Genomic DNA, 26,395 nt, shown 5'->3' on the forward strand with positions numbered 1-26,395 from the left:
TGAAAGCTATGAACCAACTAGCCCCATAACGTGTTCAACCTTAACAAAAACGCCCACAGAATTGCCAGCGTGAAATCTTATGCACCATTATTGGGAACTTTGTTTTTGTATGCCTCCGTTTTTAGTGATCTCCCTACTTTTCTGTCACAAAACTTCCGAAGGCCTCTTACTAATCGCTATTGTGGACATGTTTAATTTCACCCTGTTATCGCTCAACTCAAGGGCTTCAAGGAGGCCACAGGTGTCTAAACTGACCGCTGTGTAGATATCTTCACCTTCTGATAAAACTTGTTCCATTGTTTCTCTAGCTTTACCACAGCAAGCACATGTTTCTTCTTCCTTGTTGTAACTCGCTTTATAAGTACGCGTTCTATGGCATCCTGATCTCGCTGCGAAAAGTAATGAGCTTCCTTTTGAGTTATCATAAATGGTTTCATTCCTAATTTCGTTTTTCCTCTTAGGTTAGTGACTCATATCGTTTATTTTCAATTGCCACCGCCCATGAGGTCGTCTCAGCCTCTCTGACCTTGCGTTTGACGTTCTTTGTTGTATAGTTGTTGTTACTATACCGGTCGCATACTTTCTGGTAAGCTTCTTAGTTATTTTTCTCCACTGTGAATCAATGTTCTTCCTGTACAAATACCTGAACACTCTCGCAACACATTTGCTTGGTTCCATATATTGCTCAGTCGTTCTTCAAAATCAATTTCACTATGACCTTCCCTCACTACAAAACTTGTCCAGCCCATGTCACACTGCATAGCCTCGTTTGTAGTCTTTCCGTGCGCACCCAATGCGAGGAGTCTCACTGACCTTTGGTTGCCATCTTGTCCTGATTACACCCTTGACTTCAAGCAACCAAGGGAATTTCCAAATGGAAGTCCTAGAACCATTACGCCTTTCCACATACCCCGGAGCACTTCGTACTCATTCTATCCCCATAGCGCTCTGTGTTTCATTATGGCCGCATTTCTCTTCCCCTTTGCTGTTATTGTTTTTTTTCCTGCGCTTCCATATATCTATTGCCTTCGTTTATCCATATACCAAATTATTTATATTCTTTTACGCGAGGTATTTCCTGGCCCTGTATTGACACTGTCTGTTGACTCTTTTCATTGAATACCACAACATATGACATTTAACACTAAATTTTAATCCTAATTCTCACATTCCTGTCGACGGAGCCAAACGTTGCATATCGCTTTGCTTGTTGGCTAGCAACACAATGTCGTCCGCATAAAACATACCTGAAAGCTGCTGTTCTACAACTGTACCCGCCTGTTTGTATGAGAGACATAGACATATTTATCGGGGGAGGGTGCGAAGGGGCACCCCCCCCCCTTACTGCCAAAAGTGGGAGGGGGGGGGGGCAAAGTATGCCGTTTGCCTCCCTACTCTTGAAAGCGGACACTTTCGACTGCACGCTGGAAAGTCCAACAAAACTACAGCGGAAGCAAAATTTTCGTACTTAATAGAGTGGCCAGGAAGGGAATGCTTTTCTTCGCTACGCATCCCCTGCTTGGGCAGCGAGGATTGTCTCTTGTGCCTCCTCGGCCCACGCAATAGTGGACGACGATCCGTCCTACAGGCTCGTGTTGCGGTGAAGGCTTCCCGCGCTAGCGAAGTTCCCACACTGCCCAGTTCTTTCTTTCTTTTTTTTTTGAGGGGAGGGCAGCTACATACGTATTTGAAAACACAGTCAGTTTGCTATATTTAACCTGGAGGCGGGGGGAGGGGTCCGCATAAAGTAGTATAGTCAGCCGCGCCCAACGATTCGTGTGCCTTGCGGCATGAAATCATTGGATTATCAAATGCTGGAACTGCTGAATCTCCGTCCAGAGATAGCCCACATAGCACTGAAGTCTCAGTATCTCATAACTATTAAAAATCTTACCAAACCTCCTACAGGTATAATTGTCAGATTTCACTACTCATCGTAGATATCGTTGTGCCCCCGACAAAAGTTCGCTTTGCCGGCACGCGGACGAGGCCGGGCGCGAATTGGCCGGGCCCGACAGCGAGTCGCGTCCGGGTTGCATCCGGTGGCGCCGATGAACCGCCGGGATCGCCTGGTGCGGGCGCCTCTCGTCCATTCGTCGGAATTCGCACAGCAACCCGCGGTGGGTCCTGACTGGAGGAGTTCGAACCGATGGCAACGACTCCTGGGGTTATAAAAGCCACGGGATGCCGGAGAGACGACAGCGAACAGAGTCGCTCCCGTTTCACAGTACCGCGCATTCACCTAACTCTGACCTACAATTCACCTACAATCTTGGCAATGTAAAGAAAGATCGGAAGGCGATCCACCGGTTAAAGACCTTTTATGTTCCATTAGCCTCTGATTGATAAACCGTTTGTCCTACGTAGAACTGGCCGTAGGGCAAACGGGACGGTGTATCAATCAGAGGCTAATACAACATAAAAGGTCGTTAACCGGTGGATCGCCTTTTAATTTTTCTTTACATTGCCAGCATTGTAACTGCACGCCAGAGTCAGATGAATGCGCGATATTGTACATGCATAAGAATGAAGATACGCGTCTTATGGTAGAGGCATGACATATCTATAATGGTGGAAGTGCGCGCGTGAGTCAGCCTTCGATTACTTTACGTAAGGGAGAAAATACGTGTCTTAACGGCTATCTCTCACGTAGATCGGCACGTGTACCCGACTGACACGTGGTGGTACCATTCCAGAGCTTGCGCAGACGAGTTTTGTGTCTTTTTTTTTTCGCCTCAGTGCTCCCTTCAGTTGATAGTCGGCGTTCGTGTTGTCCACTTTTCTACTCTTGTGTCCTGTCTGCACGGATCACCCTTTCTTGCATAATAAATTTTTTACGGCGATATTCTGAACGGAACGCCCGGTACTTCACAGTTATATTTAACAAATCTATTGAGACGTCGACAGTTCCTCGGTTGTGGAAACAAGCTAACATCATTCCCGTCTTCAAATCTGGCAGCAAACAGCTAATCACTAACTACAGGCCTATATCGTTGCTGCCCACGCGTTGAAAACTTCTGGAGCACATAATCCACAAGCACATCATTCAGTATTTATCGGCAAAAAAACTTTGTCCTCACAGCAGCATGGTTTTCGAGCATCATTTTCTACAACAACGGAATTATTAGAATTCACGCATGGCATAGCCACATCACTAAATAATCGCGCTCAGCTTGATGCCATCTTTATCGACTACTCAAAAGCATTTGACACGGTAAGCCATAAAAAATTGCTTCTAAAACTTGCAGCGATCTTTCTTGGTAATAAACTAATTGACTGGATATCCGATTACCTGCACCTCCGATTCCAATCCGTCACTTTTAATTACAAAACCTCTTCTATAGCTCAGGTCATGTCAGGGGTGCGCAGGGCTCAGTTCTCGGGCCACTCTTATTGATTGCGTGATCTATTCCAACATTCGTACTCTTCGTGATCAAGAAGTGCTTAATAACGTATTTTCATCCTTTTTCAGACTGGAGTAACACATGGCAGATGAGAATTAACTTCAGCAAAACTGTGGCAATGTCTTTTACTAATAAGAAACAGCCCTTAAAATTCACGTACAGCACACAGGGATACATAATTAATGAAGTTAACGAGTTCAAATGCCTTGGACTTACTATGACAACTAACCTTAGTTGGCATAATCACATCAATATAGTCTGCTCTAAAGCGATGCGAAAATTAGGGTGCCTAAAATGAACTTTAGAACACGGCACTAAAGAGTGCAAGCTTACGGCCTATAAATCGCTAATTAGACTTGTTTTAGAGTATGCTTCTGTAGTGTGGTCGCCTTATCGCATAAAGGATGTTTCCAAGTTAGAATCCATTAAGAAAAAAAGCAGTTAGATTTATCTATGGCCGTTACGACCGCATGTTTTTCACCGTCATCCCAGGCACACGCTTTATCACTCGACCCATTGTCGTTTCGTCGCACGTGTGACCGTCTAATCCTGCTGCACAAAATCGTACACGGATTGACTAACATTGAAGCGCCTATCTCGCTAATTGCACCTACTGCGCGAGTAACCCGACGTACTCACCCATTAAACATAGATCCCTTCGTTCCAATAATAGATTGTTATAAGTTTTCTTTTTTTCCCCACACAGTTGAATTATGGAATGACTTAGATGGTTCTCTGCGTTTATTGCCGACTAATCAATTTCAGAAAGAACTGCCTAACCATGTTGGCTGACATTTTGTGTTCATAAGTTATGTAACCCACCTCTGCTATGTCTCTAAATGAGATAGCAGTATTTGTAAAATAAACAAATAAAAATAGAGCAAATGAAGTATGCTCAACAATGCTGACGTCATCGGCTCTGTCAACGTTCAAAACACGCGTACTTGCAGTACTGGCCTTCGGGCATACGGCAGTATGCTTATCTGTGAATAAGCCAGCTTATATATTTAGAGAGGCCGGTTTCCACCATTATGTCATAATATTGAAATCGCTCGTGTAAGAACACCAAGTCTAATATTAAATGCAATCATCCAACTACAGGTGTGCATTCGTGAACAACCTGTTGTAAATCATGACTGAAACCTGTTTCTAGAAGTTCACAGAGTGTGTGTTCGCGATGCTGAGTGCTAAGTTCTGTCCAATCAATCCCTGGCAAATTAAGGTTTCCCGCTACAATTATGCCTTCTAAGTAAAGCAGCGTAGCTCGAAGATAATAAATGGGTGAACTCGGCGGTCGATGCCACCTTTTATTGCAATTGCAACTCCGCCCCCACGTGCATCACGGTCCGTGCGTATAACTTCTCTTAATTGGTTTTGGTACTTCGGACCGCAGCCGCGTTTCGGTTATCGTGATCACATGGGGATCGTAATTAGCCAGGCCGGAATATTCTGGGTCTCAAATCGCGTTCGCTAAACTTGTAGCGTGTAACTTCACAAAGCAAAAAAAAAAAAAAGAGAAAAAAATTTGAATTACCCCCCCGTTCCGCCAGCCAATGTCAGGACGTTCGCACTCGGCTGCGCTTTGGTGGATGTCACTGGCTAGAATTCTACAAGTTGTCTGCCGACGGCCGCCACTCCTTTTTCGTTTCGCGGAATCCCCCAGGATTTTACGATTCGCCGCTGACTCTTTTGAAAAATTATCGGATACTGAAATGCCGCTGTCTGAGTTTTCTGCACTGCTTGTAAACTTGGGGCTTTTCCCTGCAGTCATACAACCTCAGAATTACAGGTCGGGCGCCCTTTTTCTCTATCCGTTGGATTCGTTGCACTGTGTTGAAGTTGACGACAAGCTTCTCTTGGAACATATTTGCTAACACTTTCGCTTCAAGGTCCGCTGCAGATTCTTTCTCGCTTTCTGGTATTCCAAACACCATTCATTTGTCTGGCCTACTCCTGTTTGCTGTTTGCTAGAAGGTTGCTGTTTCAGGAGGCTGTTTCAGGAGACAGCGTAAGGCTGTTTTCAAACACCGTGAGTCGCTTGTCTGTGCTGACCAGCTTGTGTTGCCTCCTGTGCCCGTCACACAACTCCTTCGGGCTCTGCGGGCACCACGCTCCTCTCGACGTGTGGCGCGTGCCAGTTTCTCGTGCTTTCTTCGTGACGCTGTGTTAGACTGCACCGTCACCGTGATCGGTCCACGTTACTTTCCTTCTCGTAGCAGCCATGCAAAGCTGTACGGCCTTCGTGATCGGTCCAGTTCGAGCACGTTTCAACGTTACATCGGCGGAGTCCAAATGCCATCGTCGTTTTAACGCCCACCACATGACATACAGCCATGGGTACATTGATTGTATGACACGTAGTCGTTGATGACGTCTCAATCCAGTACGAGCCCTAAACAGCGCTAAACGACAGGACGAAGAGAGGGACACAGACCACAGCGCTAACAACCACGCGTCTTCATTCTTTCATTCGGCATATATATATATATATATATATATATATATATATATATATATATATATACTCCACCGCTATCTCAAAGCACGGAATCAAAAGAATTCGGCATACGCAGGGGCAATAAATCGCAATCAATGCGATAGCTTACACACGCTTCGCCGCTACTACGAACGTGGAAAGCGTCGGAAATAAGACGCGCGCGGCCATTGCTTTCCACATCCATAATAGCGGCTTATGATTATGATTCTACTCCACTATAATAGCGGAGTAGAATCTTGCTATCGGCGTCACACAAGAGACAAAAAAAGAAAGTAAATCGCGCACAGCGATTTATTTTCACAGCGTGCGCAGGGCAAGGTCGATCCACCGGCGGTTTGGTATGACGCCGCTCCAGATGGTGCCGGCGCCCATGCCGCACAGGGCGCTGGTCATGGTGAACGCGGTGCCCTGGCTCGTCATGCCCACCAGCGTCCAGGCCGAGGAAGGATCCAGCCGGCACACCAGGGGACCCCCGCTGTCTCCCTGCAGTCGAACAGCGCGCCTTCCATCATGCACTGGGTTTCGCGCAGAAAAAGCTCTTCGGCTTTGAATGACGGCTTTTGATCCGTTCTAATGAAGGCAGATAGCTCGCCATTAGACGCAGACACCCAACTGGAATCGGTAGCACAACGTTGATAATTGGAAATTTAATAGCGATTCTTCGTTGACTATGCTGTTAAATTGTTAAGTTTTATTTCGCCGTTCTTTATTGCGAATGTTTCTTTTCTTTAATAATTCCACCGTCATCACTGCTACAGTCGGTATATCGAGTCCGCCCGTGCGTAAAGGAGCAGGTGAAAAGCAAACAAAGAACAGATATTTTTCCAGTGAAGCACATCAAGAACAACAATTTTACTCACTGTCGTATGGGTGTGGTTTATAAGGTTCCCTTTAGCTATGACCATTTCTACGTAGGGTAAACTGGGCGGTGGATCAATCAGAAGCTACTGAACCGTACGTCATGAGCCAATAAAGGAAGAAAGAAGAAGAAAAAGCAGAAGATACAAAGAAAGCAAGAAGACACAAGGAGTAATAAAGAAAGAAGAAGATAGAAAATAAGAGCGTACGAATAAAAAGAATACAGTATGAAAGCAGACGAAGAAGCGCAAACGTGCACGCGCGTGCCCGATGGGAGACGGAACACGTAGTGGAAGGGAGCGGCCCAGTGCCGTCAGAAGCAGCGACGACGAGGTCACGAGGCCACGTCGATAGACTTTATGTAAATATTTTCAACTTCATAATGCGAGGACTTAAGACAAGATTTTCAATTAACTAGATTTGTATATAGTTTGTCGTATGTTAGGGTTTTGCCATTGGGTTGGCAACGCGTGCTTTCTGAATATATGTATTTTTCTTATGCCCCATAAAGGCTTTTCCTAACTCAAAAGCTCCTTGCGTCGTGTTTACCACCCTGAGACCGAGACAAAATATTGGCGAGCCTGCCAGGATTTATTTCCTGAATACTCGGTCTAACACTTCGCAGGAACATGGATTATGAGAAGCTGTTGGGGATAGCCAATTCTCTGGGAGTAAGCCGCGAAGAATCGCTTAGCCTTTTTGATCGACCGCAAAAAGAAGCTCGAGAAGCACGCGAAGCGGAAAAAGAAATTTTGTTGTTAGGTTGCGTTTGGCCGATATGTCTATCGGAAGAGATGACGCGGACAGATCGTCTGTTTCTTCGGAATTGGAGCCACAAAGAACAAGGACAATTCGTCCACAAAAGTTAATGGCTCCATTTGACAAAAAGAGAGATGACGTTGATGCTTATCTGCATCGTTTTGAAAGAATTGCTTTGAGAGGCTGGGAGCGATCTGAGTGGGCGACAGCGCTTAGTTTGTGTTTAGTTGGAGAAGCGTTGAACGTGTTCGGAAGAATGCCAGCATCTGAGTCAATGAATTACGACAAAGTCAAGAAAGCATTACTGCAGAGATTCAGGCTAACTGCAGAAGGATTCCGTGAGAAATTCTGGAGTAGTAAACCAGAACAATCAGACTGGTAAACAGTTTGCTTGCCGTTTGAAAAATTATTTTGATAGATGGATGGAAATGGCAAACACAGAGAAGACGTATGAAGGAGTCAGGGAGCGCACTGTGATTGAGCAGTTCTTGACTTGTTGTAGCACAAAACTCAAATGTTTTTCTTACAGAACGTTCACTAAAACGTCTAGATGACTTTGCTGAATCTGCTGACCAATTTCTGGAAGCGCAAGGCTTGAGGAATTTAGGTAAAAACGAAGAAGAAACTCATAAAAGAGACGATGATGTAATCCAAGTTAGGCAAGGTGCGGTACCTAAGGTGCTTGGATGTTTCTTGTGCAACCGCGTCGGCTATCGTGCAGAAGATTGTCGCGTAGGAGGGAATCGCGCACATCATTTGTCAGCACTGCAAGATACGAGGAGACCGCACAGAAGACTGCAAACTACAGAACCGAGAAAAGGCAGCAGGTTTCCCTAAATGGTGGAAAGGCAGCATCATCGCAAGGATCGACCAAGGATACCCAGGATACACATGATGCGTCGAAAACCATGGTTTTGTACAACAAGGACACGTTCGAGAAGGCGAGACTATCACTGAGTCTTCCTGTAGTTGACGGAGATATCAACGGAATACGAGTCTCGGTTCTTTGAGATAGTGGAACCAACACGGCCTTGGTGAGACTGACTTTGGTTCGGGAGCAAGAACTAACAGGAGAAACAGCGGCGGTTATCATGCTCGACAGCACGGTTAGGCATTTACCTGAGGCCAGCATTCAAGTTTCTACTCTCTATTACTCCGGATGGCTGATAGTGAAGTGCGTTGATAAGCCGCTATATGATTTAATATTGGGCAATCTACCAGGAGTAAGAAGCGTGAATGACCCTGATAACAAGTGGAAGAGCAGCTGCACCGACACGGGAAAGCGAAAGAAAAACAGCGAGAGCACGATCCTAACATGCCGACACAAAAAATTAAGACTACGGAGGATAGTCCAGCAGTTTCGTCGGCGGTAGCTGCAGGATCAAGTATGCAGCGAACACTGAGGGCACTGAAGGTACCGAAGTACTTGTGGTGACGCCAACAGAATTTGCAGAAATGCAAAGAAAGGATGATTCCCTACAAGCCTGTTTTGAGAAGCAAGGAGAGTCAACGACAAATAAAAGAGGAAGAATCATTTTTGAATTCCAGAACAAAATGGATTGTTGTACAGGAAATGCAAGTTTACCTCGGGCAGAGAGAAGTGATGCAGTTGGTGGTTCCTAAATCACTACGACGGACGGTCTTGAATTTGGGACACGACAGCATCATGGCCGAGCATCGAGGCATAAAAATAACGGTGGCCAGGATCACAGAGGAATTTTTCTGGCCAGGACTACAAAGCGAAGTAAAGAGATACATAAAATCCTGTGACATTTGCCAGCGGACGATACCAAAAGGACGAGTGAATCGAGTTCCACTTGGGAATATGTCAACCATTGATATGCCATTTCAGAGAGTAGCGATAGACATCGTAGGGCCAATAAAGCCGGTATCAGCAAAAGGAAACCGCTATGTTCTCACGATGGTCGGTATGGCGACAAGATATCCAGAAGCCATTGCCTTAAAATGCATCGATGAAATTCAGGTTGCCGAGGCTCTAATAGAGATATGTTCTCTCGGTATGGTTTTCCCCGAGAAATTCTTAGTGACCGGGGATCCAACTTCACATCTGACCTAATGAAGGAGTTCATCAGGTTGCTCTCGATAAAGCAGTTGCGCACAACGCCGTATCATCCTATGGCGAACGGCCTGGTAGAAAGATTTAATGGCACATTGAAGAGCATGATAAAGAAGATGTGTCAAGAAAGACCTACGGATTGGGACCGTTACCTAACAGCATTATTGTTTGCATACAGAGAAGTGCCACAAGGAAGCCTCAATTTTTCACCATTCGAGATGCTATATGGACGCACGGTTAGAGGTCCGTTAACTATCCTCAAGGAGGTATGGGCAAATGAAGGACTCGACACTGAAGTCAAAACGACATGCAACTACGTGTTGGAACTTCGAGAGAAGCTGGAAGGAACGTGCAAGTTGGCACATCAGAGTTTGAAGGAAGCCAAAGAACGATATAAAATCTATAATAACAAGAAGGCAGTGAGAAGACGCCTCAATCCAGGAGACAAAGCACTTATCCTTCTACCCAGAGATGGAAACAAACTGTTGCAGTAGAAGGGACCATTTGAGGTAACCCAGAAAAGGAACGAGATGGATTACGAGCTCCTGGTGAACGATTCTAAAAAAGTATTTCACATCAACATGTTAAAGAAATATGAAGAGAGGCATAATTTGCAAGAATCCGGAGTTGTCAACATGGTAGTCACAGAAGAGAAAGACGACTTGGAAGTACACACCTACCACTACAAGAAAAGCATGGGGTTATACAAAGCAGTCATTAATCCATGTGTGAATGGAGAAGAAGCAGCATAGTTAAAATCATTACTACACAAGTATGACGAATTATTCTTGGACCTCCCAGGAAGAACAAATGTTATTGAGTGCAAGTTAGAATGCCCCACGGACACACCAGTGTACGTCAAACAATACCCATTACCACTAGTGGTTCAAGAGTCTATTGAGAAGGAAGTTGACGATATGTTACGTCAAGGCATCACTGAGAGGTCTAAATCAGCTTACAACGCACCTCTGATCGTTGTAAAGAAACCAAATGGCTCTAATAGGCTTTGTGTAGACTTCAGGAGGTTAAACAGCCAATTAGTGTCTGATTCTGAGCCAATACCAAGAGTGGACGTTGTTTTTGCAAAGGTGGCAAGAAAAGTTCTTTTCAAAGCTTGACTTAGCGAAGGGGTACTGGCAAATACCCATGGAGAAGACATCCAAGGAAAAGACGGCATTTTCAAGTACAAATGGGCTATTTCAATTCAAGTACATGCCACTTGGACTAAAGACAGCCGCTACAGTATTTACGAAACTCATGAGTCTTCACGGTCTGCAAATGTGGAACATTATATTGACGATATTTTGGTGGCGACAGACACTTGGGAAGAGCACCTGGAAGCATTAGAAGGATCATTTTATAGGTTATACAGGAAGCCAAGCTGACCATCAAGCCAACGAAGTATGAATTTGGGTTTCCCGCGGTAACATTTTTGGGACATAAGTTAGGCATGGGACGCAATTTCCTATTTCAACGAAATAGGAAATACCAGAGAAGATTCAAGAAGCAAACCCACCGAAGAACAAGAAAGAAGTAAAGTCCTTTCTGGGATAGACGGGGTTCTACATGGACTTCATTCCACGTTATGCGGAGATAGCTGATCCTTTGGTGGAATTAACAAAGAAAAGTGCAAGCAATACAATGAAATGGACAAAAGCGCAAGAGGACGCATTTGAAACGCTCAAGCAGTACATGGCCAATCCTCCCTTTCTGGTGGCGCCCAACTTAGAAAGACAGTGTTTAGCTCACAGATGCATCAGAGAAAGCGCTTGGGGCGGTGTTGCTACAAGAAAATGACAATTCGGTATTCTATGCAAGCAAACGATTGCTCGATAGGGAAAGGCACTACTCGACTGTGGAAAAAAAATTGTTTAGCTCTTGCATGGCCAGTCAAACGGTTTCACATATACCTGTATGGAAAACATTTTAGGGTGCAGACAGATCACCAACCCCTTGATTTCTTAAATAAAGCAAAGTTAAATAATTCCAGAGTGATGAAATGGAGCCTTGCGCTTCAAGAATATAGCTTCCATGTAGAATACATCAAGGGAAGAGAAAATGTTGGAGCAGATTTTATGAGTATAACTTCATATTACATGGCGTGACAAGTGTTGTAACCGTTTACTCTAGAAGTGTTGTGGTTTAGGAGTATTGGATAATTACTTTCTTGTGTGCAATAGTGAACTCGATGATGTGTACAGTGCACTGAGTAAGTGAAGTGAAGTGATGTGTGGGGAAGGTACCCAGTGGTGCAAATGACAAAAATGGTGGAAGACATCAAGTGTCAATGTCGGACCGACATATGAAGACGATGGAAACATCCAATACAAGGAAAAAGAAGCAGTTTTTCATATGGAAGAACTCTTGAAGGTGGGCATAATATGTCAAGCGCCAATAAAGTAAGAAAGAAGAAAAAGCAGAAGAAGAAAACAAGAAGACCGAGGAGTCGCTGGCCGAAATAAAGAAAAAAGACGGAAAATAAGAGCGTACGAATAAAAAGACTATAATATGAAACCAGAAGAAGCGCAAAAGTGCGCGCGCAGCTACGTGGCCGATGGGAGAAAGGACACGCTGTCGAAGGGAGCGGCCCAGCTACGCTCTGGGACGAAGGCGAGAGAAGGGGCTGGAGGCTTAACAGGAAAGGTGGATTGTGGAGACGGCGGAAACCCAGTGGAAGCAGTTCTTCAGCTGCCGCGGCGACGACCCGCGAGCTGAGAGGACCTCCCACCGAAAGCCGCAGCTACATGCTGACGGCGCCGCTTCCCGGATTCCCTGCGGCTACGATCCGCAGCTTGCGAAGTTGACCGGGCGATCCAGGCGCCTAAGTCACTCCACCCTCTTGACCCCCTGACCAGGCCAACCGTGGACCGAACGTCGGACACAGCGACGTCGAGTACACGAAGCATCGGCGGGCCCAACGACGTGTCGTCGGAAGCAGCGACGACGAGATGACGTGGCCACGCCCGATAGACTTCATGTAAATATTTTCAACTTCATAATACGTCGTGTGCAAGGACTTAAGACAATATTTTCAATTAACTAGCTTTGTATATAGTTTGGCGTATGTTAGGGTTTTGCCATTGGGTTGGCAACGCGTGCTTTCTTAATATATTGTAACGGATACGAAAGGCGCGGACAAGAACAGAGAAGGGAAGACGAAGAGAGCGAAGAGTTTGAGAGGCCGGACTGCGCTACGATCATCATCCATCGCCTGTAAATAAAACCATTTCTTCGCAACTCTTCGTAACAGTTGTGGTGGAAGGTGCGCGGTAATCGACACCCGAAGACGGAGGCTGAAGCAGAAGTTTTTCGACGGAGCCGTCGCCTTGCTGGACTCCCACCGAATCTACCGGAGTTGAATATGTCCCACGACGCAGACGAACAACGGCCCATTCCAACAGCTACGCCGACAAGTTCCGTTCTACAACTGAGAGATGCGCGTCCCTTCGCCGGAAGATCGGACGAAGACGTCGAGGAATGGCTCATCCATTATCACCGGGTGAGTGCCGCCAACAAGTGGAACAGCGCTTCTCAGCTTTCGAACGTCGTGTTCTTTCTAACGGATACTGCGTTGTTGTGGTTCGACAATCACGAGGAAACGTTTAAAACATGGGGAAGATTTGTTTCCGAAATCAAAAAGCGATTCGGCGACTCCGCGACGAAAAAGAAAAGGGCAGAACAGACGCTACTGCAACGTGCGCAAGTGCCAGGCGAAACCTGCACGACCTACATTGAGGCGGTAATAAAACTGTGTAGGATGGTAGACTCTGGAATGTCTGAGGAGACAAAGTCGGGCACATCCTGAAAGGAATTGCCGAAGACGTTTATAATTTCCTCATCGCAAAGGACAACTTGGCTTCCGTCGCTGACATCATTCGGCACTGTCGTACTTTAGAGCAACTGAAGACGAGGCGCATCACGCCGAAGTTTGGCAGGCTAGCCAACGTGACGACAGTTGCAAGCGTGGACAGCAACCAGCCCCTCGATCTGGCATCAACGATCCGACAAATAGTTCCGGAAGAGCTCACCCTGCACGCGCAAGTGACACATCCAGGCACTCATAGCTTCCACCTACCACCAGATTTCGAGCCAAACGTGGCATCCTTCTCCCCGTATCCTACGGCAAGGGGCACTGAGGATTATGAACTTGCGCCCCGACAGCAGCCACGTCTCTACGATAGAGGCCCTACTTACGACGCTCGGCCACAACAAGAGCCCGAGGCCCTGTGACTTCTGTCAGGCCGCGACAAGAACAGCACCGACCCTACTACTACGACGTGACTTATGAACGACATAACGGATTTCAGCGAGCAGCAGTGACACGTTATCCACATGACAACGAACTTTCTCGCCGCCCGCAGCAGCCTAGCATTCGTTTCGAGGAAGATGCTGTGAACCGCGACCCTCCCGTATGCTACAACTGCGGTTCCGCAGGCCACATAGCTCGGTATTGTCGCCAAGGCCGTCAATCACGAAGGACACCACCGATGTTCTCGCCACCCAGACCCCGTACTTCATATGACTTGCGGAAGACTGATTTGCTTCCAATGGACCACTTCTCACATGCGACCAGACGCAGCAATTCGCCAGCTTCTGAGCGGAGTTTGACGCCACCAAGTAACCGTCCCCGTCGCTCTCCGTCCCCTCGGTGCCGTTCTTCGTCACCGCCGCCAGGAAACTAGCATCCGCGGCCAAAGGAGGTGTGGTCGCCGGACGGTCTTTGCAAGAAATACCTCTGCCTGTTGTGATGTTCAAAAACAACGTGAATGTCTCGATTGACGGAATACCGACCATGGCGTTAGTTGATACTGGGGCGACTACGTCTGTGATGAGCCTCGCTTTCAAAAACCGCCTAGACCACAAAGTTATGTTTTTTTTTTTTTTGGAACGACGGTATTACCTTTCGTGGAGTAGGCGGCGAGTGGCTTCAACCCCTTGGTGTTTGTGCTGTGAGTGTTTTGTTGGCTGGGAAAGTGTTTGTGTCGGAATTCTTGTTCTTTCTCGTTGTTAGATCGGTGTTATTCTTGGTATAGATTTTCCTGAACAGTGCGGCGCTTCCGTGGACTGTGGTTGTGGCGAAATATCATTGAACAAGTTATCTATATCAGCACAGTCCGAACACAGCTCGCATGGTGAAGGCAGGGACACAGACACACTCAGTGTTCTTGATGAAGTGGTTGCACCATCGTGGTGCCTGACGCCCATTCGTGTTTCTGCAACTACTGTGGATGCTGATTGTGTTGACCTTGTAGTTAGGCCTCTCCGCATAAACTGTGCTAAAAAAGATATACTTGTGCCCTGCTCTGTCGTGTGCATGACGAAAGGAGTCGCCACATTGTGGGCGCTGAACTGTTCCGCCACGCCGGTTGTCCTTCCTCGCGGTATGAAAATCGCTCTCTTCGATAAAGCCGCATGTAGCTCAATAGCGGCACTAACTACGGGCGTTTCTACCGCTTGCTCTTCTTGCGATAATCGCCATTCTGAAGAGCTAATGCTCGGCAAGGCTCTCGGCACATCGGAACGGCAAGCACTGGTACAGGTCCTTGCCAGACATGAGGCTGCATTCGACTTCACGCATGAAGATGCACCCCTTCATTTATCGTCGTCCCGCGCTCGTCACAGAATAGATACCGGCTCAGCACACCCCATCCGCGGAAGCCCTACCGAGTGTCATCGTCCGAGCGCAAAGTTATTGGAGAGCAAGTCAAGGAGATGATGAACAAAGGGGTCGTTCAAGAGTCTAGTCCATGGGCAGCCCCAGTAATCCTGGTGCGAAAGAAAGATGGCTTCTGGAGATTCTGCGTGGACTACAGACATCTAAACGCAGTGACAAAGAAGGATGTATATTCACTACCGCGAATCGATGACGTCATTGATTGCTTACACGCTACTTCTTACTTCTCAACACTTGATTTGCGATCGGGGTATTGGCAAGTACCTATGGACCCTGCCGACAAGGAAAAGACCGCTTTCGTGACAACAGATGGCCTATTCGAATTTAATGTTATGCCTTTTGGCCTTTGCAATGCTCCATGCAACCTTTGAAAGATTCATGGACACAGTACTACGTGGTCTAATGTTGGAGATATGCATGTGTTACCTCGATGATGTTGTAATCTTTGGCCGCACGTTTGAAGAACATAACGAACGCCTCAGCCTCGTTCTCGACTGCATTGAGAAAGCTGGACTGGTTCTAAACTAAAAAAAGTGTCGGTTCGGCGAACGTCAAACACTGGTCCTGGGACACTTAGTCGACAAGGATGGCGGCAGACCCGATCCTCGTAAGATTGAAGCGGTGAGCTCATTCAAGCCACCGCAGTCTGCACGAGAATTCCGCTCATTCATTCATGTTCGTATTTTCGTCGTTTTGTTCCCCGGTTTGCCGACATCGTTTACCCGTTGACAAGTATTTTGCGACAAAATGCATCTTTCAATTGGACACCAGAGTGTGACGCATCATTCTCTCAACTCAAGTTTATACTAACGTCAGCACCCTTTTTTCGTCACTTCGATCTATCTTGCCCGACTGAAGTTCACACTGATGCTAGTGGAATCGGGATAGGAGCGGTGCTTGTACAACGTCACAGTGGCGCAGAACATGTTGTCGCATATGCCAGCCGTTGCCTGAGCAAATCTGAACGCAATTATACGGTTACGGAACAGGAATGTCTGGCAGCCGTTTTCGCCATACAAAAGTTTCGGTGTTATCTTTACGGTAGACCATTCAAGATTATCACCGACCACCATTCCTTATGCTGGCTGGTCGGTTTGCGTGATCCCTCTGGTCGCCTCGCACGTTGGGCGCTGCGCCTCCAGGAATACGACTTTGTGGTATCGTACAAGAGTGGCCGTCGTTACGCTGACGCAGACTGCCTCTCTCGGATTCCTCTTGCGACTACCGACTGCGATGCTGAGAATTTTGACGACTGTCTCGCTGCTGTTACTTCTACGTTCCCTGACGCGGCAGACTTTCAGCGAGAACAACAGAATGATGTTACCCTCGATCCGCTTTTTGTCGCCGCCCGTACTTCTAAAGGCAGCGGTCGCTTTACTGTCCGTGATAAATTGCTCTACAAAACTAATTACTCCGGGCATGGAGCGCGTTTTCTGCTTGTTGTCCCCGAGAGTCTCCGCTCCACCGTTCTACGCGCCATGCATGACGATGTGACATCCGGCCATTTCGGCTTCGTACGAACGCTACACCGCACGCAGGAGCGCTTTTACTGGCCCAATATGTACGAAACAACCAAGCGCTATGTCGCTAGTTGTGAAAGGTGCCAACGTCACAAGCGACCGACCACCGCAGCCCCGGGTCCCCTTCTGCCATTGACACCGCCCAGTACGCCGTTCGAGCAAGTAGGCATTGACCTTTTGGGTCCATTCCCGTTATCTAACAAAAAGAACCGTTGGATAATTGTCTGCGTAGACCATCTTACACGGTATGCAGAAACTGCAGCCATACCGTCTTCTACCGCTGCTTGCGTGGCGGTCTTCCTGCTGCGTTCCGTGGTCCTTCGTCATGGCCCACCACGTGTCATCATCAGCGACCGTGGTCGCCAGTTTACTGCTGATGCCATTGAAGAGTTACTTCGTTTGTGCACTTCACAGTTCCGTCATTCCACGCCGTATCATCCACAGACCAATGGCCTCGTTAAAAGGATCGTTGAAAGGACGAACAGAACGCTGACCAACATGCTTGCCATGCACGTCTCCTCCAATCATAACAACTGGGACGACGTGCTTCCATTCATCACTTACGCATACAACACGGCGAAACACGAAACCACGAACTATAACCCATTTCATCTCCTGTATGCAAGGTTACCGCGAAGCCCTCTGGACACTTTCTTACCCTTCTTACTGCACAGTGACGATTCTGTATCGAAGACCTTGCGTCTCGCCGAAGAAGCCCGTCGAATAGCTTGTCTACGTACTCTGGCCTCGCAAAGTCGTTCGAAAGAGCAATACGACGACCGTCACGTACAAGTATCGTTGGAAAAAGGTGACTTGGTTCTTCTCTGGACACCGCAACGCAAGCGTGGTTTGTGCCAAAAGTTCATGTCACAATATTCAGGCCCGTTTGTAGTTGTGGACCGCCTGAGCGAACTCACTTACGTCATAGCTCGCCTCCTGTGCAATGGTGGGCGATCAAGCACAACTAAGCTGACTCATATTGCTCGCCTGAAGCCTTTCTACCCTGCTTGTCCATCCTGACTGACCCCACGCGCTTCGTCTGCTTGCGGGGAAATGTAACGGATACGAAAGGCGCGGACAAGAAGAGAGAAGACAGACAGACAGACAAAGAACTTTATTAATGGTCCTGAGGAACAGGCGTTAGGGTACCTCCCTTTTCAGGGAGTCCCCGTAGCCGTCGCGGGCCGCACCCACGTCGGGGTCGGAAGATCGTGGTCCTCCGCCCTGTTGCAGGCCCTCTGGACAGCCCGTAGTTGCTCTGAGAGGTCGCCGCTCTTAAGGGCTGCCTCCCAGTCGGTTAGAGTGGTTAGCGATGAGCTGCGTAACGCAGGGCATTGCCAGAGCATATGGGACAAGGAGCAGTACGCCTCCCCACAGTCTGGACAGTGGGGTTCTACATTAGGCGCGAAGTGACTGAATCTGCCCCTGGAGGGAAATGACCCCGTTTGAAGCATGCGAAACGCCGACGATTGTTGTCTATTAAGTTTAGGATGTGGTAGCGGAAAAGCCCGCCGAGCAAGTTGATAATGTGTCAAGATTTCATGGAAGGTGAGAAGCGAATCCCTGTACAGCCCTAAGTCGCCGCCCGTGAGTCCACCTGAACCGCCGCTGTGTGTAAGACCTCGCGCACAGTCATGGGCCAACTCATTGGCGTTAACAAGCCCAGAGTGTACATTGATTCCCATATGGGCCGGGAACCATTTGATGCTATGAAAACCAGCAGCCCCCTCGCTGCCGAGGATGGCCGCCGCCTCCTCTGAGATCGAGCCGGAGGCGAAAGCTCGGGCTGCCGATCTGGAGTCTGTAAAGATATAGGAACGTAGAGGGTCCTTCAGGGCTATAGCTATAGCAACCTGCTCGGCTACTGTTGAAGAAACCTTCCGCACGGATGCTGAATTAAAACCTTCCGCACGGATGCTGAATTAATCAGAGTGCCATTGGAGTCAACCGAAACTACGGCATAGTGATCAGAGCACTGGTACTGGGCGGCGTCAACGAAACATGCCAGATTCGGAGTGGCAGCAGCCGCTTTTAACAGGGAACGAGCCCTAGCTACCCGGCGCCCTACATTGTATTGAGGGTGGACGTACGTGGCATGGGATCTACCTTGAACGCATCTCGGACCATGAGTGATAGGGTCACGTTGCGCTCCGTGATTTCCTGGTGACCGCATCCAACGGATTCGAGGATGCGTCTCCCCGCTCGCGATGATGATAGTCGAATTATTTGAGCCACTCGTTGGGCCTCGATCACCTCTGATAGGGTGTTGTGCATGCCTAGTTGCAAGAGACGCGCGGTGCTGGTAGTGAGTGGTAAACCCAGCACGCGCTTGATGCTTTTGCGCATGAGGGCGTCGATTTTGGCCTCATCCCGTTTAGACCAGCGCAACGCGGAGGCTACATAGTTAACGTGACTCATCAGAAACGCGTGGTAGAGTCTGAGTAGATTGCTCTCGCTTCAACCCCCTCTGCGGTTCGAGACCCTGAGGATAAGCCGAAGCATATTCTCCGTCTTCGAAGTAATGCGGGCTATAGTCTGTGAGTTGCCCCCGCGAGATTCCAGCAAGAGTCCGAGGACCCTGATGGTATCCACTCTGTGAATTTGTTGTCCGTCCCTCGTATAGAGGGCTATGGGAACTTGATCTAAGGGTGTGGAGCACCTAACCCCCCGTCGGGCGGGCCTATACAATAGAAGTTCGGACTTGGTTGGTGACAGACTCAGGCCCGTGTCTAGTAGGAAGTGTTCTGTGATGTCGAGCGCCTCTTGGAGCGCACTCTCAACTGCAGCGTCAGACCCTCCCATGCACCACACGGTAATATCATCCGCGTAGAGGGCGTGACCCGTTCCTCTTACTGTGGCCAGTCTGTCCGAGAGGCCCTTCATGGCGATGTTAAACAGTAGGGGAGAGATGACCGCCCCTTGCGGGGTGCCTCTCGCTCCCAATGTAAATTCCTTCGATTTGATTTGCCCTATTTTGACAGTGGCCTTGCGATCCCTGAGGAAGGAGCTAACGTACGCATGGAATCGTGGCCCCAGGCCCAGATCTGAGATGGCGTCTAGTACGAACCGGTGCGAGATGTTATCAAAAGCCTTGGACAAGTCTAGAGCAAGGATGCCCCGAGTGTCTCTAGTGTCGACATCAATGATTTGCCTCTTTATAAGTAACATGGCGTCCTGTGTGGAGAGTGCCGGCCGAAAGCCGACCATGTTGTGAGGGAATAACTCATTATTTTCTATATGCCTAGATATACGGTTGTGAATGACATGTTCGGCCACCTTACCCACGCAGGACGTGAGCGAGATGGGCCGCATGTTCTTCGGCGCAAGAGGTTTGCCTGGTTTCGGGATGAGCACCACTGAGGCTGTCTTCCAGGAGTCGGGGACTAGGCCCGTTTCCCAAATTTTATTGACCTCCCCGGTGAGCAGCGCAACTGATTGTTCGTCCAAGTTCCGGAGGAGCTTATTGGAGATGCCATCCGGGCCCGGTGCAGAGCGACCGTTGAGCGTTTGCAGCACCTCCCAGATTTCGGATTCCGTGAAGGGGGCGTCGAGCTCCCCCACCGCTCCCCCCTGATAACAAGGATAATCCCTGTCACCGGAGTGGCCCAGCGGAAGATACTTTTCGGCCAACTCTTGCAAGAGGACGTGTTCAAATACGCCCGCCGCCTTTTGATTATGAACTATGCGATCGATGGCTAGTCTCTGCTTTTGGTTTGCGAATCGTCGAGTAAGTGTTTGAGCAGGTTCCATTTGCCCCCCGTTCTCATCTGCCCATCAACCGAGGAGCACACTTCATTCCATTGTTGTTTGGACAGTTCGATGGAATGAGTTTCAATTGTACGATTGAGCTCCGCAATTTTCTTACGAAGCCGGCGGTGGAGTCTGTGCGTTCTCCAGCGGCGCAGGATGGAGTTTTTGGCTTCTAGGAGGTGCGCAAGGCGCGCGTCCATACGATCTACCTTTAGGTCGGTCTTAACCACCTTGGTCGCAGCTTGTACGTCCTTCTGTAGTCTTGTGAACAGACTATCGAGATTATCGTAGTCGGTCTGGTCCGCCTTCCGTATTTTCCGGAAGGCATCCCAATCCGTCACTTTAAATTCCCTGGTAGGGGCTGTGCTAATCGTTAGGGTAATCTCCACAATGAAGTGGTCGCTGCCCAGGTTCTCTTGCAAATTTTGCCATCCTGCTCCGGGGGCGTTCTTGACGAACGCCAGGTCCGGAGTGGTGTCTCGGACTACCAACGTGCCGGTTCGCGTCGGGTATTGAGCATCCGTAATCAATTCCAGTGAGCAGTCAGCAACTGCCTGGACAAGGAGACTGCCCTTGGTGGATTGGCGGGGGTATCCCCAGGCATTGTGGGGGGCATTGAAGTCACCCGCTATCAATCACAAATGGGGGCTCCCTTGCTCAGGGCCACCGCCTTTGTCATGATCGTGGCGAATGCCTGCCGTTGACCCGACGGCGAGCTGTATATGCTTAAAAGGAAGACACTGCTCTTAAGCCAATTGTTAGCGATAATTTCGACCATAATGATTTCCGCCCTAGTTTTGCCAATTGGTAATTTGTGTACTTGAAAGGAGCACTTCCGTGCGACCAAGGTTGCTAAACCCCGCTTTCCTTCCTCCCGTATCGATACAACCCGGTATCCCGGAAAGGTGGGCGCGTCATCGAGAGTTTCTTGTAAAAGAATTACGTGCGGTTTGACCGCATGTGCCGAAACGAATTGTTGCAGCGGAGCTTTGCGCCGCTGGAAACTGGCATAGTTCCACTGCCACACAACCAACTTATTGGGATTGACCGCCATGGTGATTGCCTTGGATTGGCCATTCCACCGTCTTGTTGACGGGGACGGCGCTTGCGGGTAAAGGTGCCCGACTGGGCTCCCTCGAAGGCTGTCTAGCCGTAGCTAACGCGGCCTGTGCACTTTCCAGGGACGCCATCCTTTTAAGGAGGACAGTCACGCTTTCAGCGAGCTGCTGGATTGCCCGCTGCATGCTTTCTAAGTCTTTGTTATTAGACTCGGTCTCCATAGAGTCAGCGTCCCCCTCTGGGGGCGCGGCCCTACGTTTACCCGAGCGCGCCTGCGGCTCCCCTGAGGGGGGCACCTGTTGCTTCTCGACTTGCGAGGGGTACGACTTACGGAAAGACTCAAAGTCGGCCCTCATCTGCTGCATTTCTGCTTTGAGTCGAGCGTTCTCTTGCATGAGTTGAGCGACTCTGGGATCAACTTTATGCTCCGGCAATGCTACCTGCGTTACCTTTGAAGCCGGCGTCGTCTGCTTCGACTTGACACGATCGGCCCAGGTTGGCGTTTCCTGGATCCGAACCCGGGAGTTAGAGCGCCCTCGGGAACGAGAGCGCCTTCTGGAGACGCTGCGTTGTCGACCAGAGGGCGTGACGGATGCGCTCCCTCCTGGGGGCTCCCGCCGCGCTGGAGCCACGTGGCCTGTTCTCCTTGGCCAGCTGTTGCTGCTGGTGCTTGTTGTTGGCGCGCTTACGGCGCCGTCGGCGTCTGCGTACGACGTATGGGACTTGAAAGCGCTGCTTACATGTTTTGTCCGCCGTAAGATGCGGGCCTCCGCAAAGGGCGCACTTCGGCGAACACTAGTGGTCATCGGGTGGTGAGCTTAGTCCGCAGCCCCGGCAATCCTCATTAGTGGGGTTGGGGCAGACGTCCGCGCGATGTCCCAAGCCGCCACACGCGTAGCACACCTCGGTTTGGCGTTTGTAGAGCGTGCAGCGCAGAAGGCTGACGCCGCACATGACATAGTTAGGCACTTTCATGCCGTCGAAGAGGACAACCACTGTGGTGGTGTTCTTAATTCGTTTGACTTCCAGAGCCTTCGGGTTACGATGGTTGACGATCATGCGCTGGAGTTGGGCCTCGCTGATGTCTGCGTCGACCCCTCGTATGACCCCTTTGCAGGTGTTGTCAGGGGCCGCTATGTATGCGGCCACTTTGCACAGTCCTTCGCTTATGCGGATTTGCTGGATTCCTGCATAAGCGGCGGCGTTCTTCTTCTCCGGGGTGGATACGACGAGAACGTTTTGAGTGAAATTAGGGCAGATTACGTCGCCCTCAGTTTCTGTGGGGACTAGTGCAGCCGCCATGCCCAAGGCTTGAGCCAGCTTGATTTGGCTTATCTTCTTGACGTCAAGCCCGCCTCTTGGGCGGACAATAATTCGTGTGTGCTCCCTAGGTAGTCTGGGGAGCCTCGACGAGGCTGCGAGACGTTGCAACACGCCTTGCGGGGCAGCCGTGCGGCAGCCACCCTTCGAGCCCACGTGAGCTCTCTTGCTCGTTGAAACTGGTGTTTCTTGCCGGGCTTTCTTGTTCTTGCCCAACGCTGTCGTCCAGCCTGGGCTGTTGGCTTCTTCGGAGGATATTTCCTCTCCTACCACCATTTCTACTTCGGGCATAATGCCCCTCTTTGTCGGGTTAGGCCTAAGCCTACCCGCGCCTAGCGTCGCCGCGGCGTGGTCTACACAAAAAGTTCCACGGTTTCCGCGCAAAGGCCACTCACCGAAGGAAGTCCTCAGAAGAAACCGTGTCGAATGGCGTGCATTTCCGCGGTAGGTGACACAAAAAGCAGACCGAAAATATTTACGAAAGCGGGAGCCGATCTTTCCACGTCCGCACTAGTCGGCGCCTTCTTCTTCTTTCTCAAGAGAGAAGGGAAGACGAAGAGAACGAAGAGTTTGAGAGGCCGGGCTGCGCTACGATCACGCTACGATCATCATCCATCGCCTTTAAATAAAACCATTTCTTCGCAACTCTTCATAACAATATGCATTTTTCTTACGCTCATACCCCATAAAGGCTTTACCACCCTGGGACCGTGACACCTTAAAAGGTCGTTTACTGGTGGATCGCCTTCTAATCTTTCCTTACATTGCGAAGATTGTAACTGCACGCCTGAGTTAGATGAATGCGCGATATTGTACAGGCATAGAAATGAAAATACGGTTCTTATGGTCGAGGCATGGCATATTAATAACGATGGAAGTACGTGCGTCAGTCAGCCTATGATTACCTTACATAAGGAAGAGATGCCTTACGAGTTATCTCTCACGTAGACCGACACGTGTACCCGATTGACACATGGTGCCAGAGTATGCGCATATGAGTTTTGCGTCTCCTTTTTTTCGCCTCAGTACTTCCTTCAGTTGATAGTCAGCGTTCGTGTTGTCCACATCTCTTGTGTCTGTGTCTGCATGCCTTGCCCTTTTTGCAATATGAATTGATTTCTTTGATTCTTCCTCGCTTTAAAGCGAATAGCTCAGTTTGTCTATTTCGCATGTTTTCGTTTTTTTTCCTTATCTTTCTGTTTCCCTTCCCCCAGTGTAAGGCAGTAACCCAGATGTTTGTCTCCAGGTTGGCTTCCCTGCCTTTCTCCTCTCATCTGTCTCTGTTTTCTAGTTAGAACACATTTTTAAATATCACAGGGAAGTACATCGCAATACGGCCTGTTCAGGTCGTATTGACTGAATTTCCTTCTCATGATCAGGGTCCCCTGTGAGTAATTGACCTAGGTAAACATACTCCTTCACAGACTCTAGAGGCTGACTGGCGATCTTGAACTCGTGTTCTCTTGCCCGGCTGTTCACAATTATCTTTGTCTTCTGCATATTAATCTTCAACCCCACTATTACACTCTGTCTGTTAAGGTCCTCAACCATTTGTTGCAACTCGTCCGCAGTGTTGCTGAATAGAACAACGTCATCGGCAAACCGCAGTTTGCTAAGGTATTCGCCGTCGATCCTTACTCCTAAGCCTTTTCATAGCTTGATTACTTCCAAGCACGCAGTGAATAGCATTGGAGAGATTGTGTCCTTGACTGACCACTTTCTTTATAGGTATCTTCCTACTTTTCTTGTGTAGAATTAAGGTAGCTAGGGAATTTTTGTAGGTATTTTCCGGGGTATTTACGTAAGCGGTCTGTACTCCTTGATTACCTAATGCATCTGATTTCTGGTATCTCTACTGAACCAAATTCATTTTCGTAATCCATGAAAGCCATATAGAGAGGCTGATTGTACTCTGCGGATTTCTCGATTACCTGATTGATGACATGGAGGTGATCAATTCTAGAGTATCCCTTCCTGAAACCTGCCTGTTGCCTTGGTTGACTAAAGTCCAGAGTTGCCCTTATTCTATTGGAGATTATCTTGGTGAAAATTTTATATAATGCTGGGAATAAGGTAATGGGCCTATAATTTTTCAATTCTTTAACGTCTCCCTTTTTATGGATTAGTACAAAATTTATTTGCATTCGTTCAGTTGGCATGGCTTCTTCAGTCTTGCTCACGTTATACTTTCGAATATCACTTATTTTCGCTTTGTTGATCAGTTTTGACAGTTCCGCGAATTCTATCTTATCTCTTCAGTTGGACACTTCCATTCTTTGTCGTTTCTTTATTAGGTCCTTTGTTACTTGGGAGAGCTTGCCTACTGGTTACCTTGGTGCCTTGCCTCCCACTTCATTGCTGCCTCTGAAGCCGACCTAGTTACGGTTTCGTTAATTTCTAGTCTCGCCATTCGGGCTCCTTCACTTCCACTTTCGGCTATCCCGATTGCGGAAGAAGCTATTTTATTCTGCAAACTCTACTAATAACTCTCCCCTGCTATTCCTAGAGCCTATCCCACTGACTTGTCTCCAGCCTGCTTCTTGCCTACCCTGGCATTGAAGTCGCCCATCGGTATATAGAGTATTTTGTTTTGACTTTACCCATCGCCGATTCCACGTCTTCATAGAAGCTTTCGACTTCCTGGTCATCATGACTGGATGTAGGGGCGTAGACCTGTACGACCTTCAATTTGTACCTCTTATTAAGGCGGACGCGATCATGGGACTGACGCCTCGATGGCATCGTCCTCTATCTCGCTTGGGAGCACCACGCAGACGCATGACTCCTCGCCGGCAGCACGGCACACATCGCAGGGGACGCTCTCCCATCAGACGCGCTACGGCGCAGCGATCACGTCAGAGGCGTCCCGCATCGGACGCTGCACCTAGAAATCGCGCTGTGAGCGGAAGGAGGAGCCGCGTCGCCTAAACATGAGGATTCGAGTGACGCACGCTGGAAGTTGGGACGGGAGAAAGCGAGAAAACTTATTAAACGCAAGGGTATTGGGGCATCCTCGCACCGGTCCCCGCAAGGCCCCAATGCGCTCAAACGAGACGAAGGGGAGAAGCGGGCGAGTGGCGCGCCACATGTCGGGGCAGCGCCGTACATTGCGAGGAGGGGGTCTTCTGTGTGTGCCGCAAAATGGCTCTGCGTGTGCACCAAGCGCAGAAGAAATGTAGCGGAAACGCACTTCTAAGTGCGACTTCTGTAATGTACATGCTCATAATTGCCGATATACACCGCAGTATACCTTTCTACGGCACGTTTCTAAGGCAACACCACATTCACTAGAGGCGCTTTTGTCCCGTTTTGAACCATCGAACTCATGGCTGAGTTGTAGAAACTCCGTCTCACACTCCGGAGACCCTGGTTCGATTCCCACCCAGCCCATCTTGCAAGTTGATTTTATTTATGAACTGCCTTCCGGGATTTTTCGCTCACGGCCAACGCCGCCGACGCTGACGACCCCGGCTTTTC

General features: G+C 48.8%; 1 protein-coding gene across 3 annotated transcripts in view; it reads right to left on the minus strand.

The window, feature by feature from the left end:
- Positions 1-6,167: 6,167 nt before the first annotated feature.
- LOC142559728 (uncharacterized) overlaps positions 6,168-26,395 on the minus strand; it is a 370,616-nt gene continuing 350,388 nt past the window's right edge. For all 3 annotated transcript variants that reach the window (XM_075671318.1, XM_075671316.1, XM_075671317.1), the window contains one exon: positions 6,168-6,384. In XM_075671318.1, the coding sequence (XP_075527433.1) occupies positions 6,199-6,384 (186 nt within the window). In that variant the 3' untranslated portion in view covers positions 6,168-6,198. The remainder of the gene's footprint in view (positions 6,385-26,395) is intronic.

This window comes from Dermacentor variabilis, chromosome 10 (assembly GCF_050947875.1).
Source record: "Dermacentor variabilis isolate Ectoservices chromosome 10, ASM5094787v1, whole genome shotgun sequence".
NCBI classification, from domain to species: Eukaryota; Metazoa; Arthropoda; class Arachnida; order Ixodida; family Ixodidae; genus Dermacentor; species Dermacentor variabilis.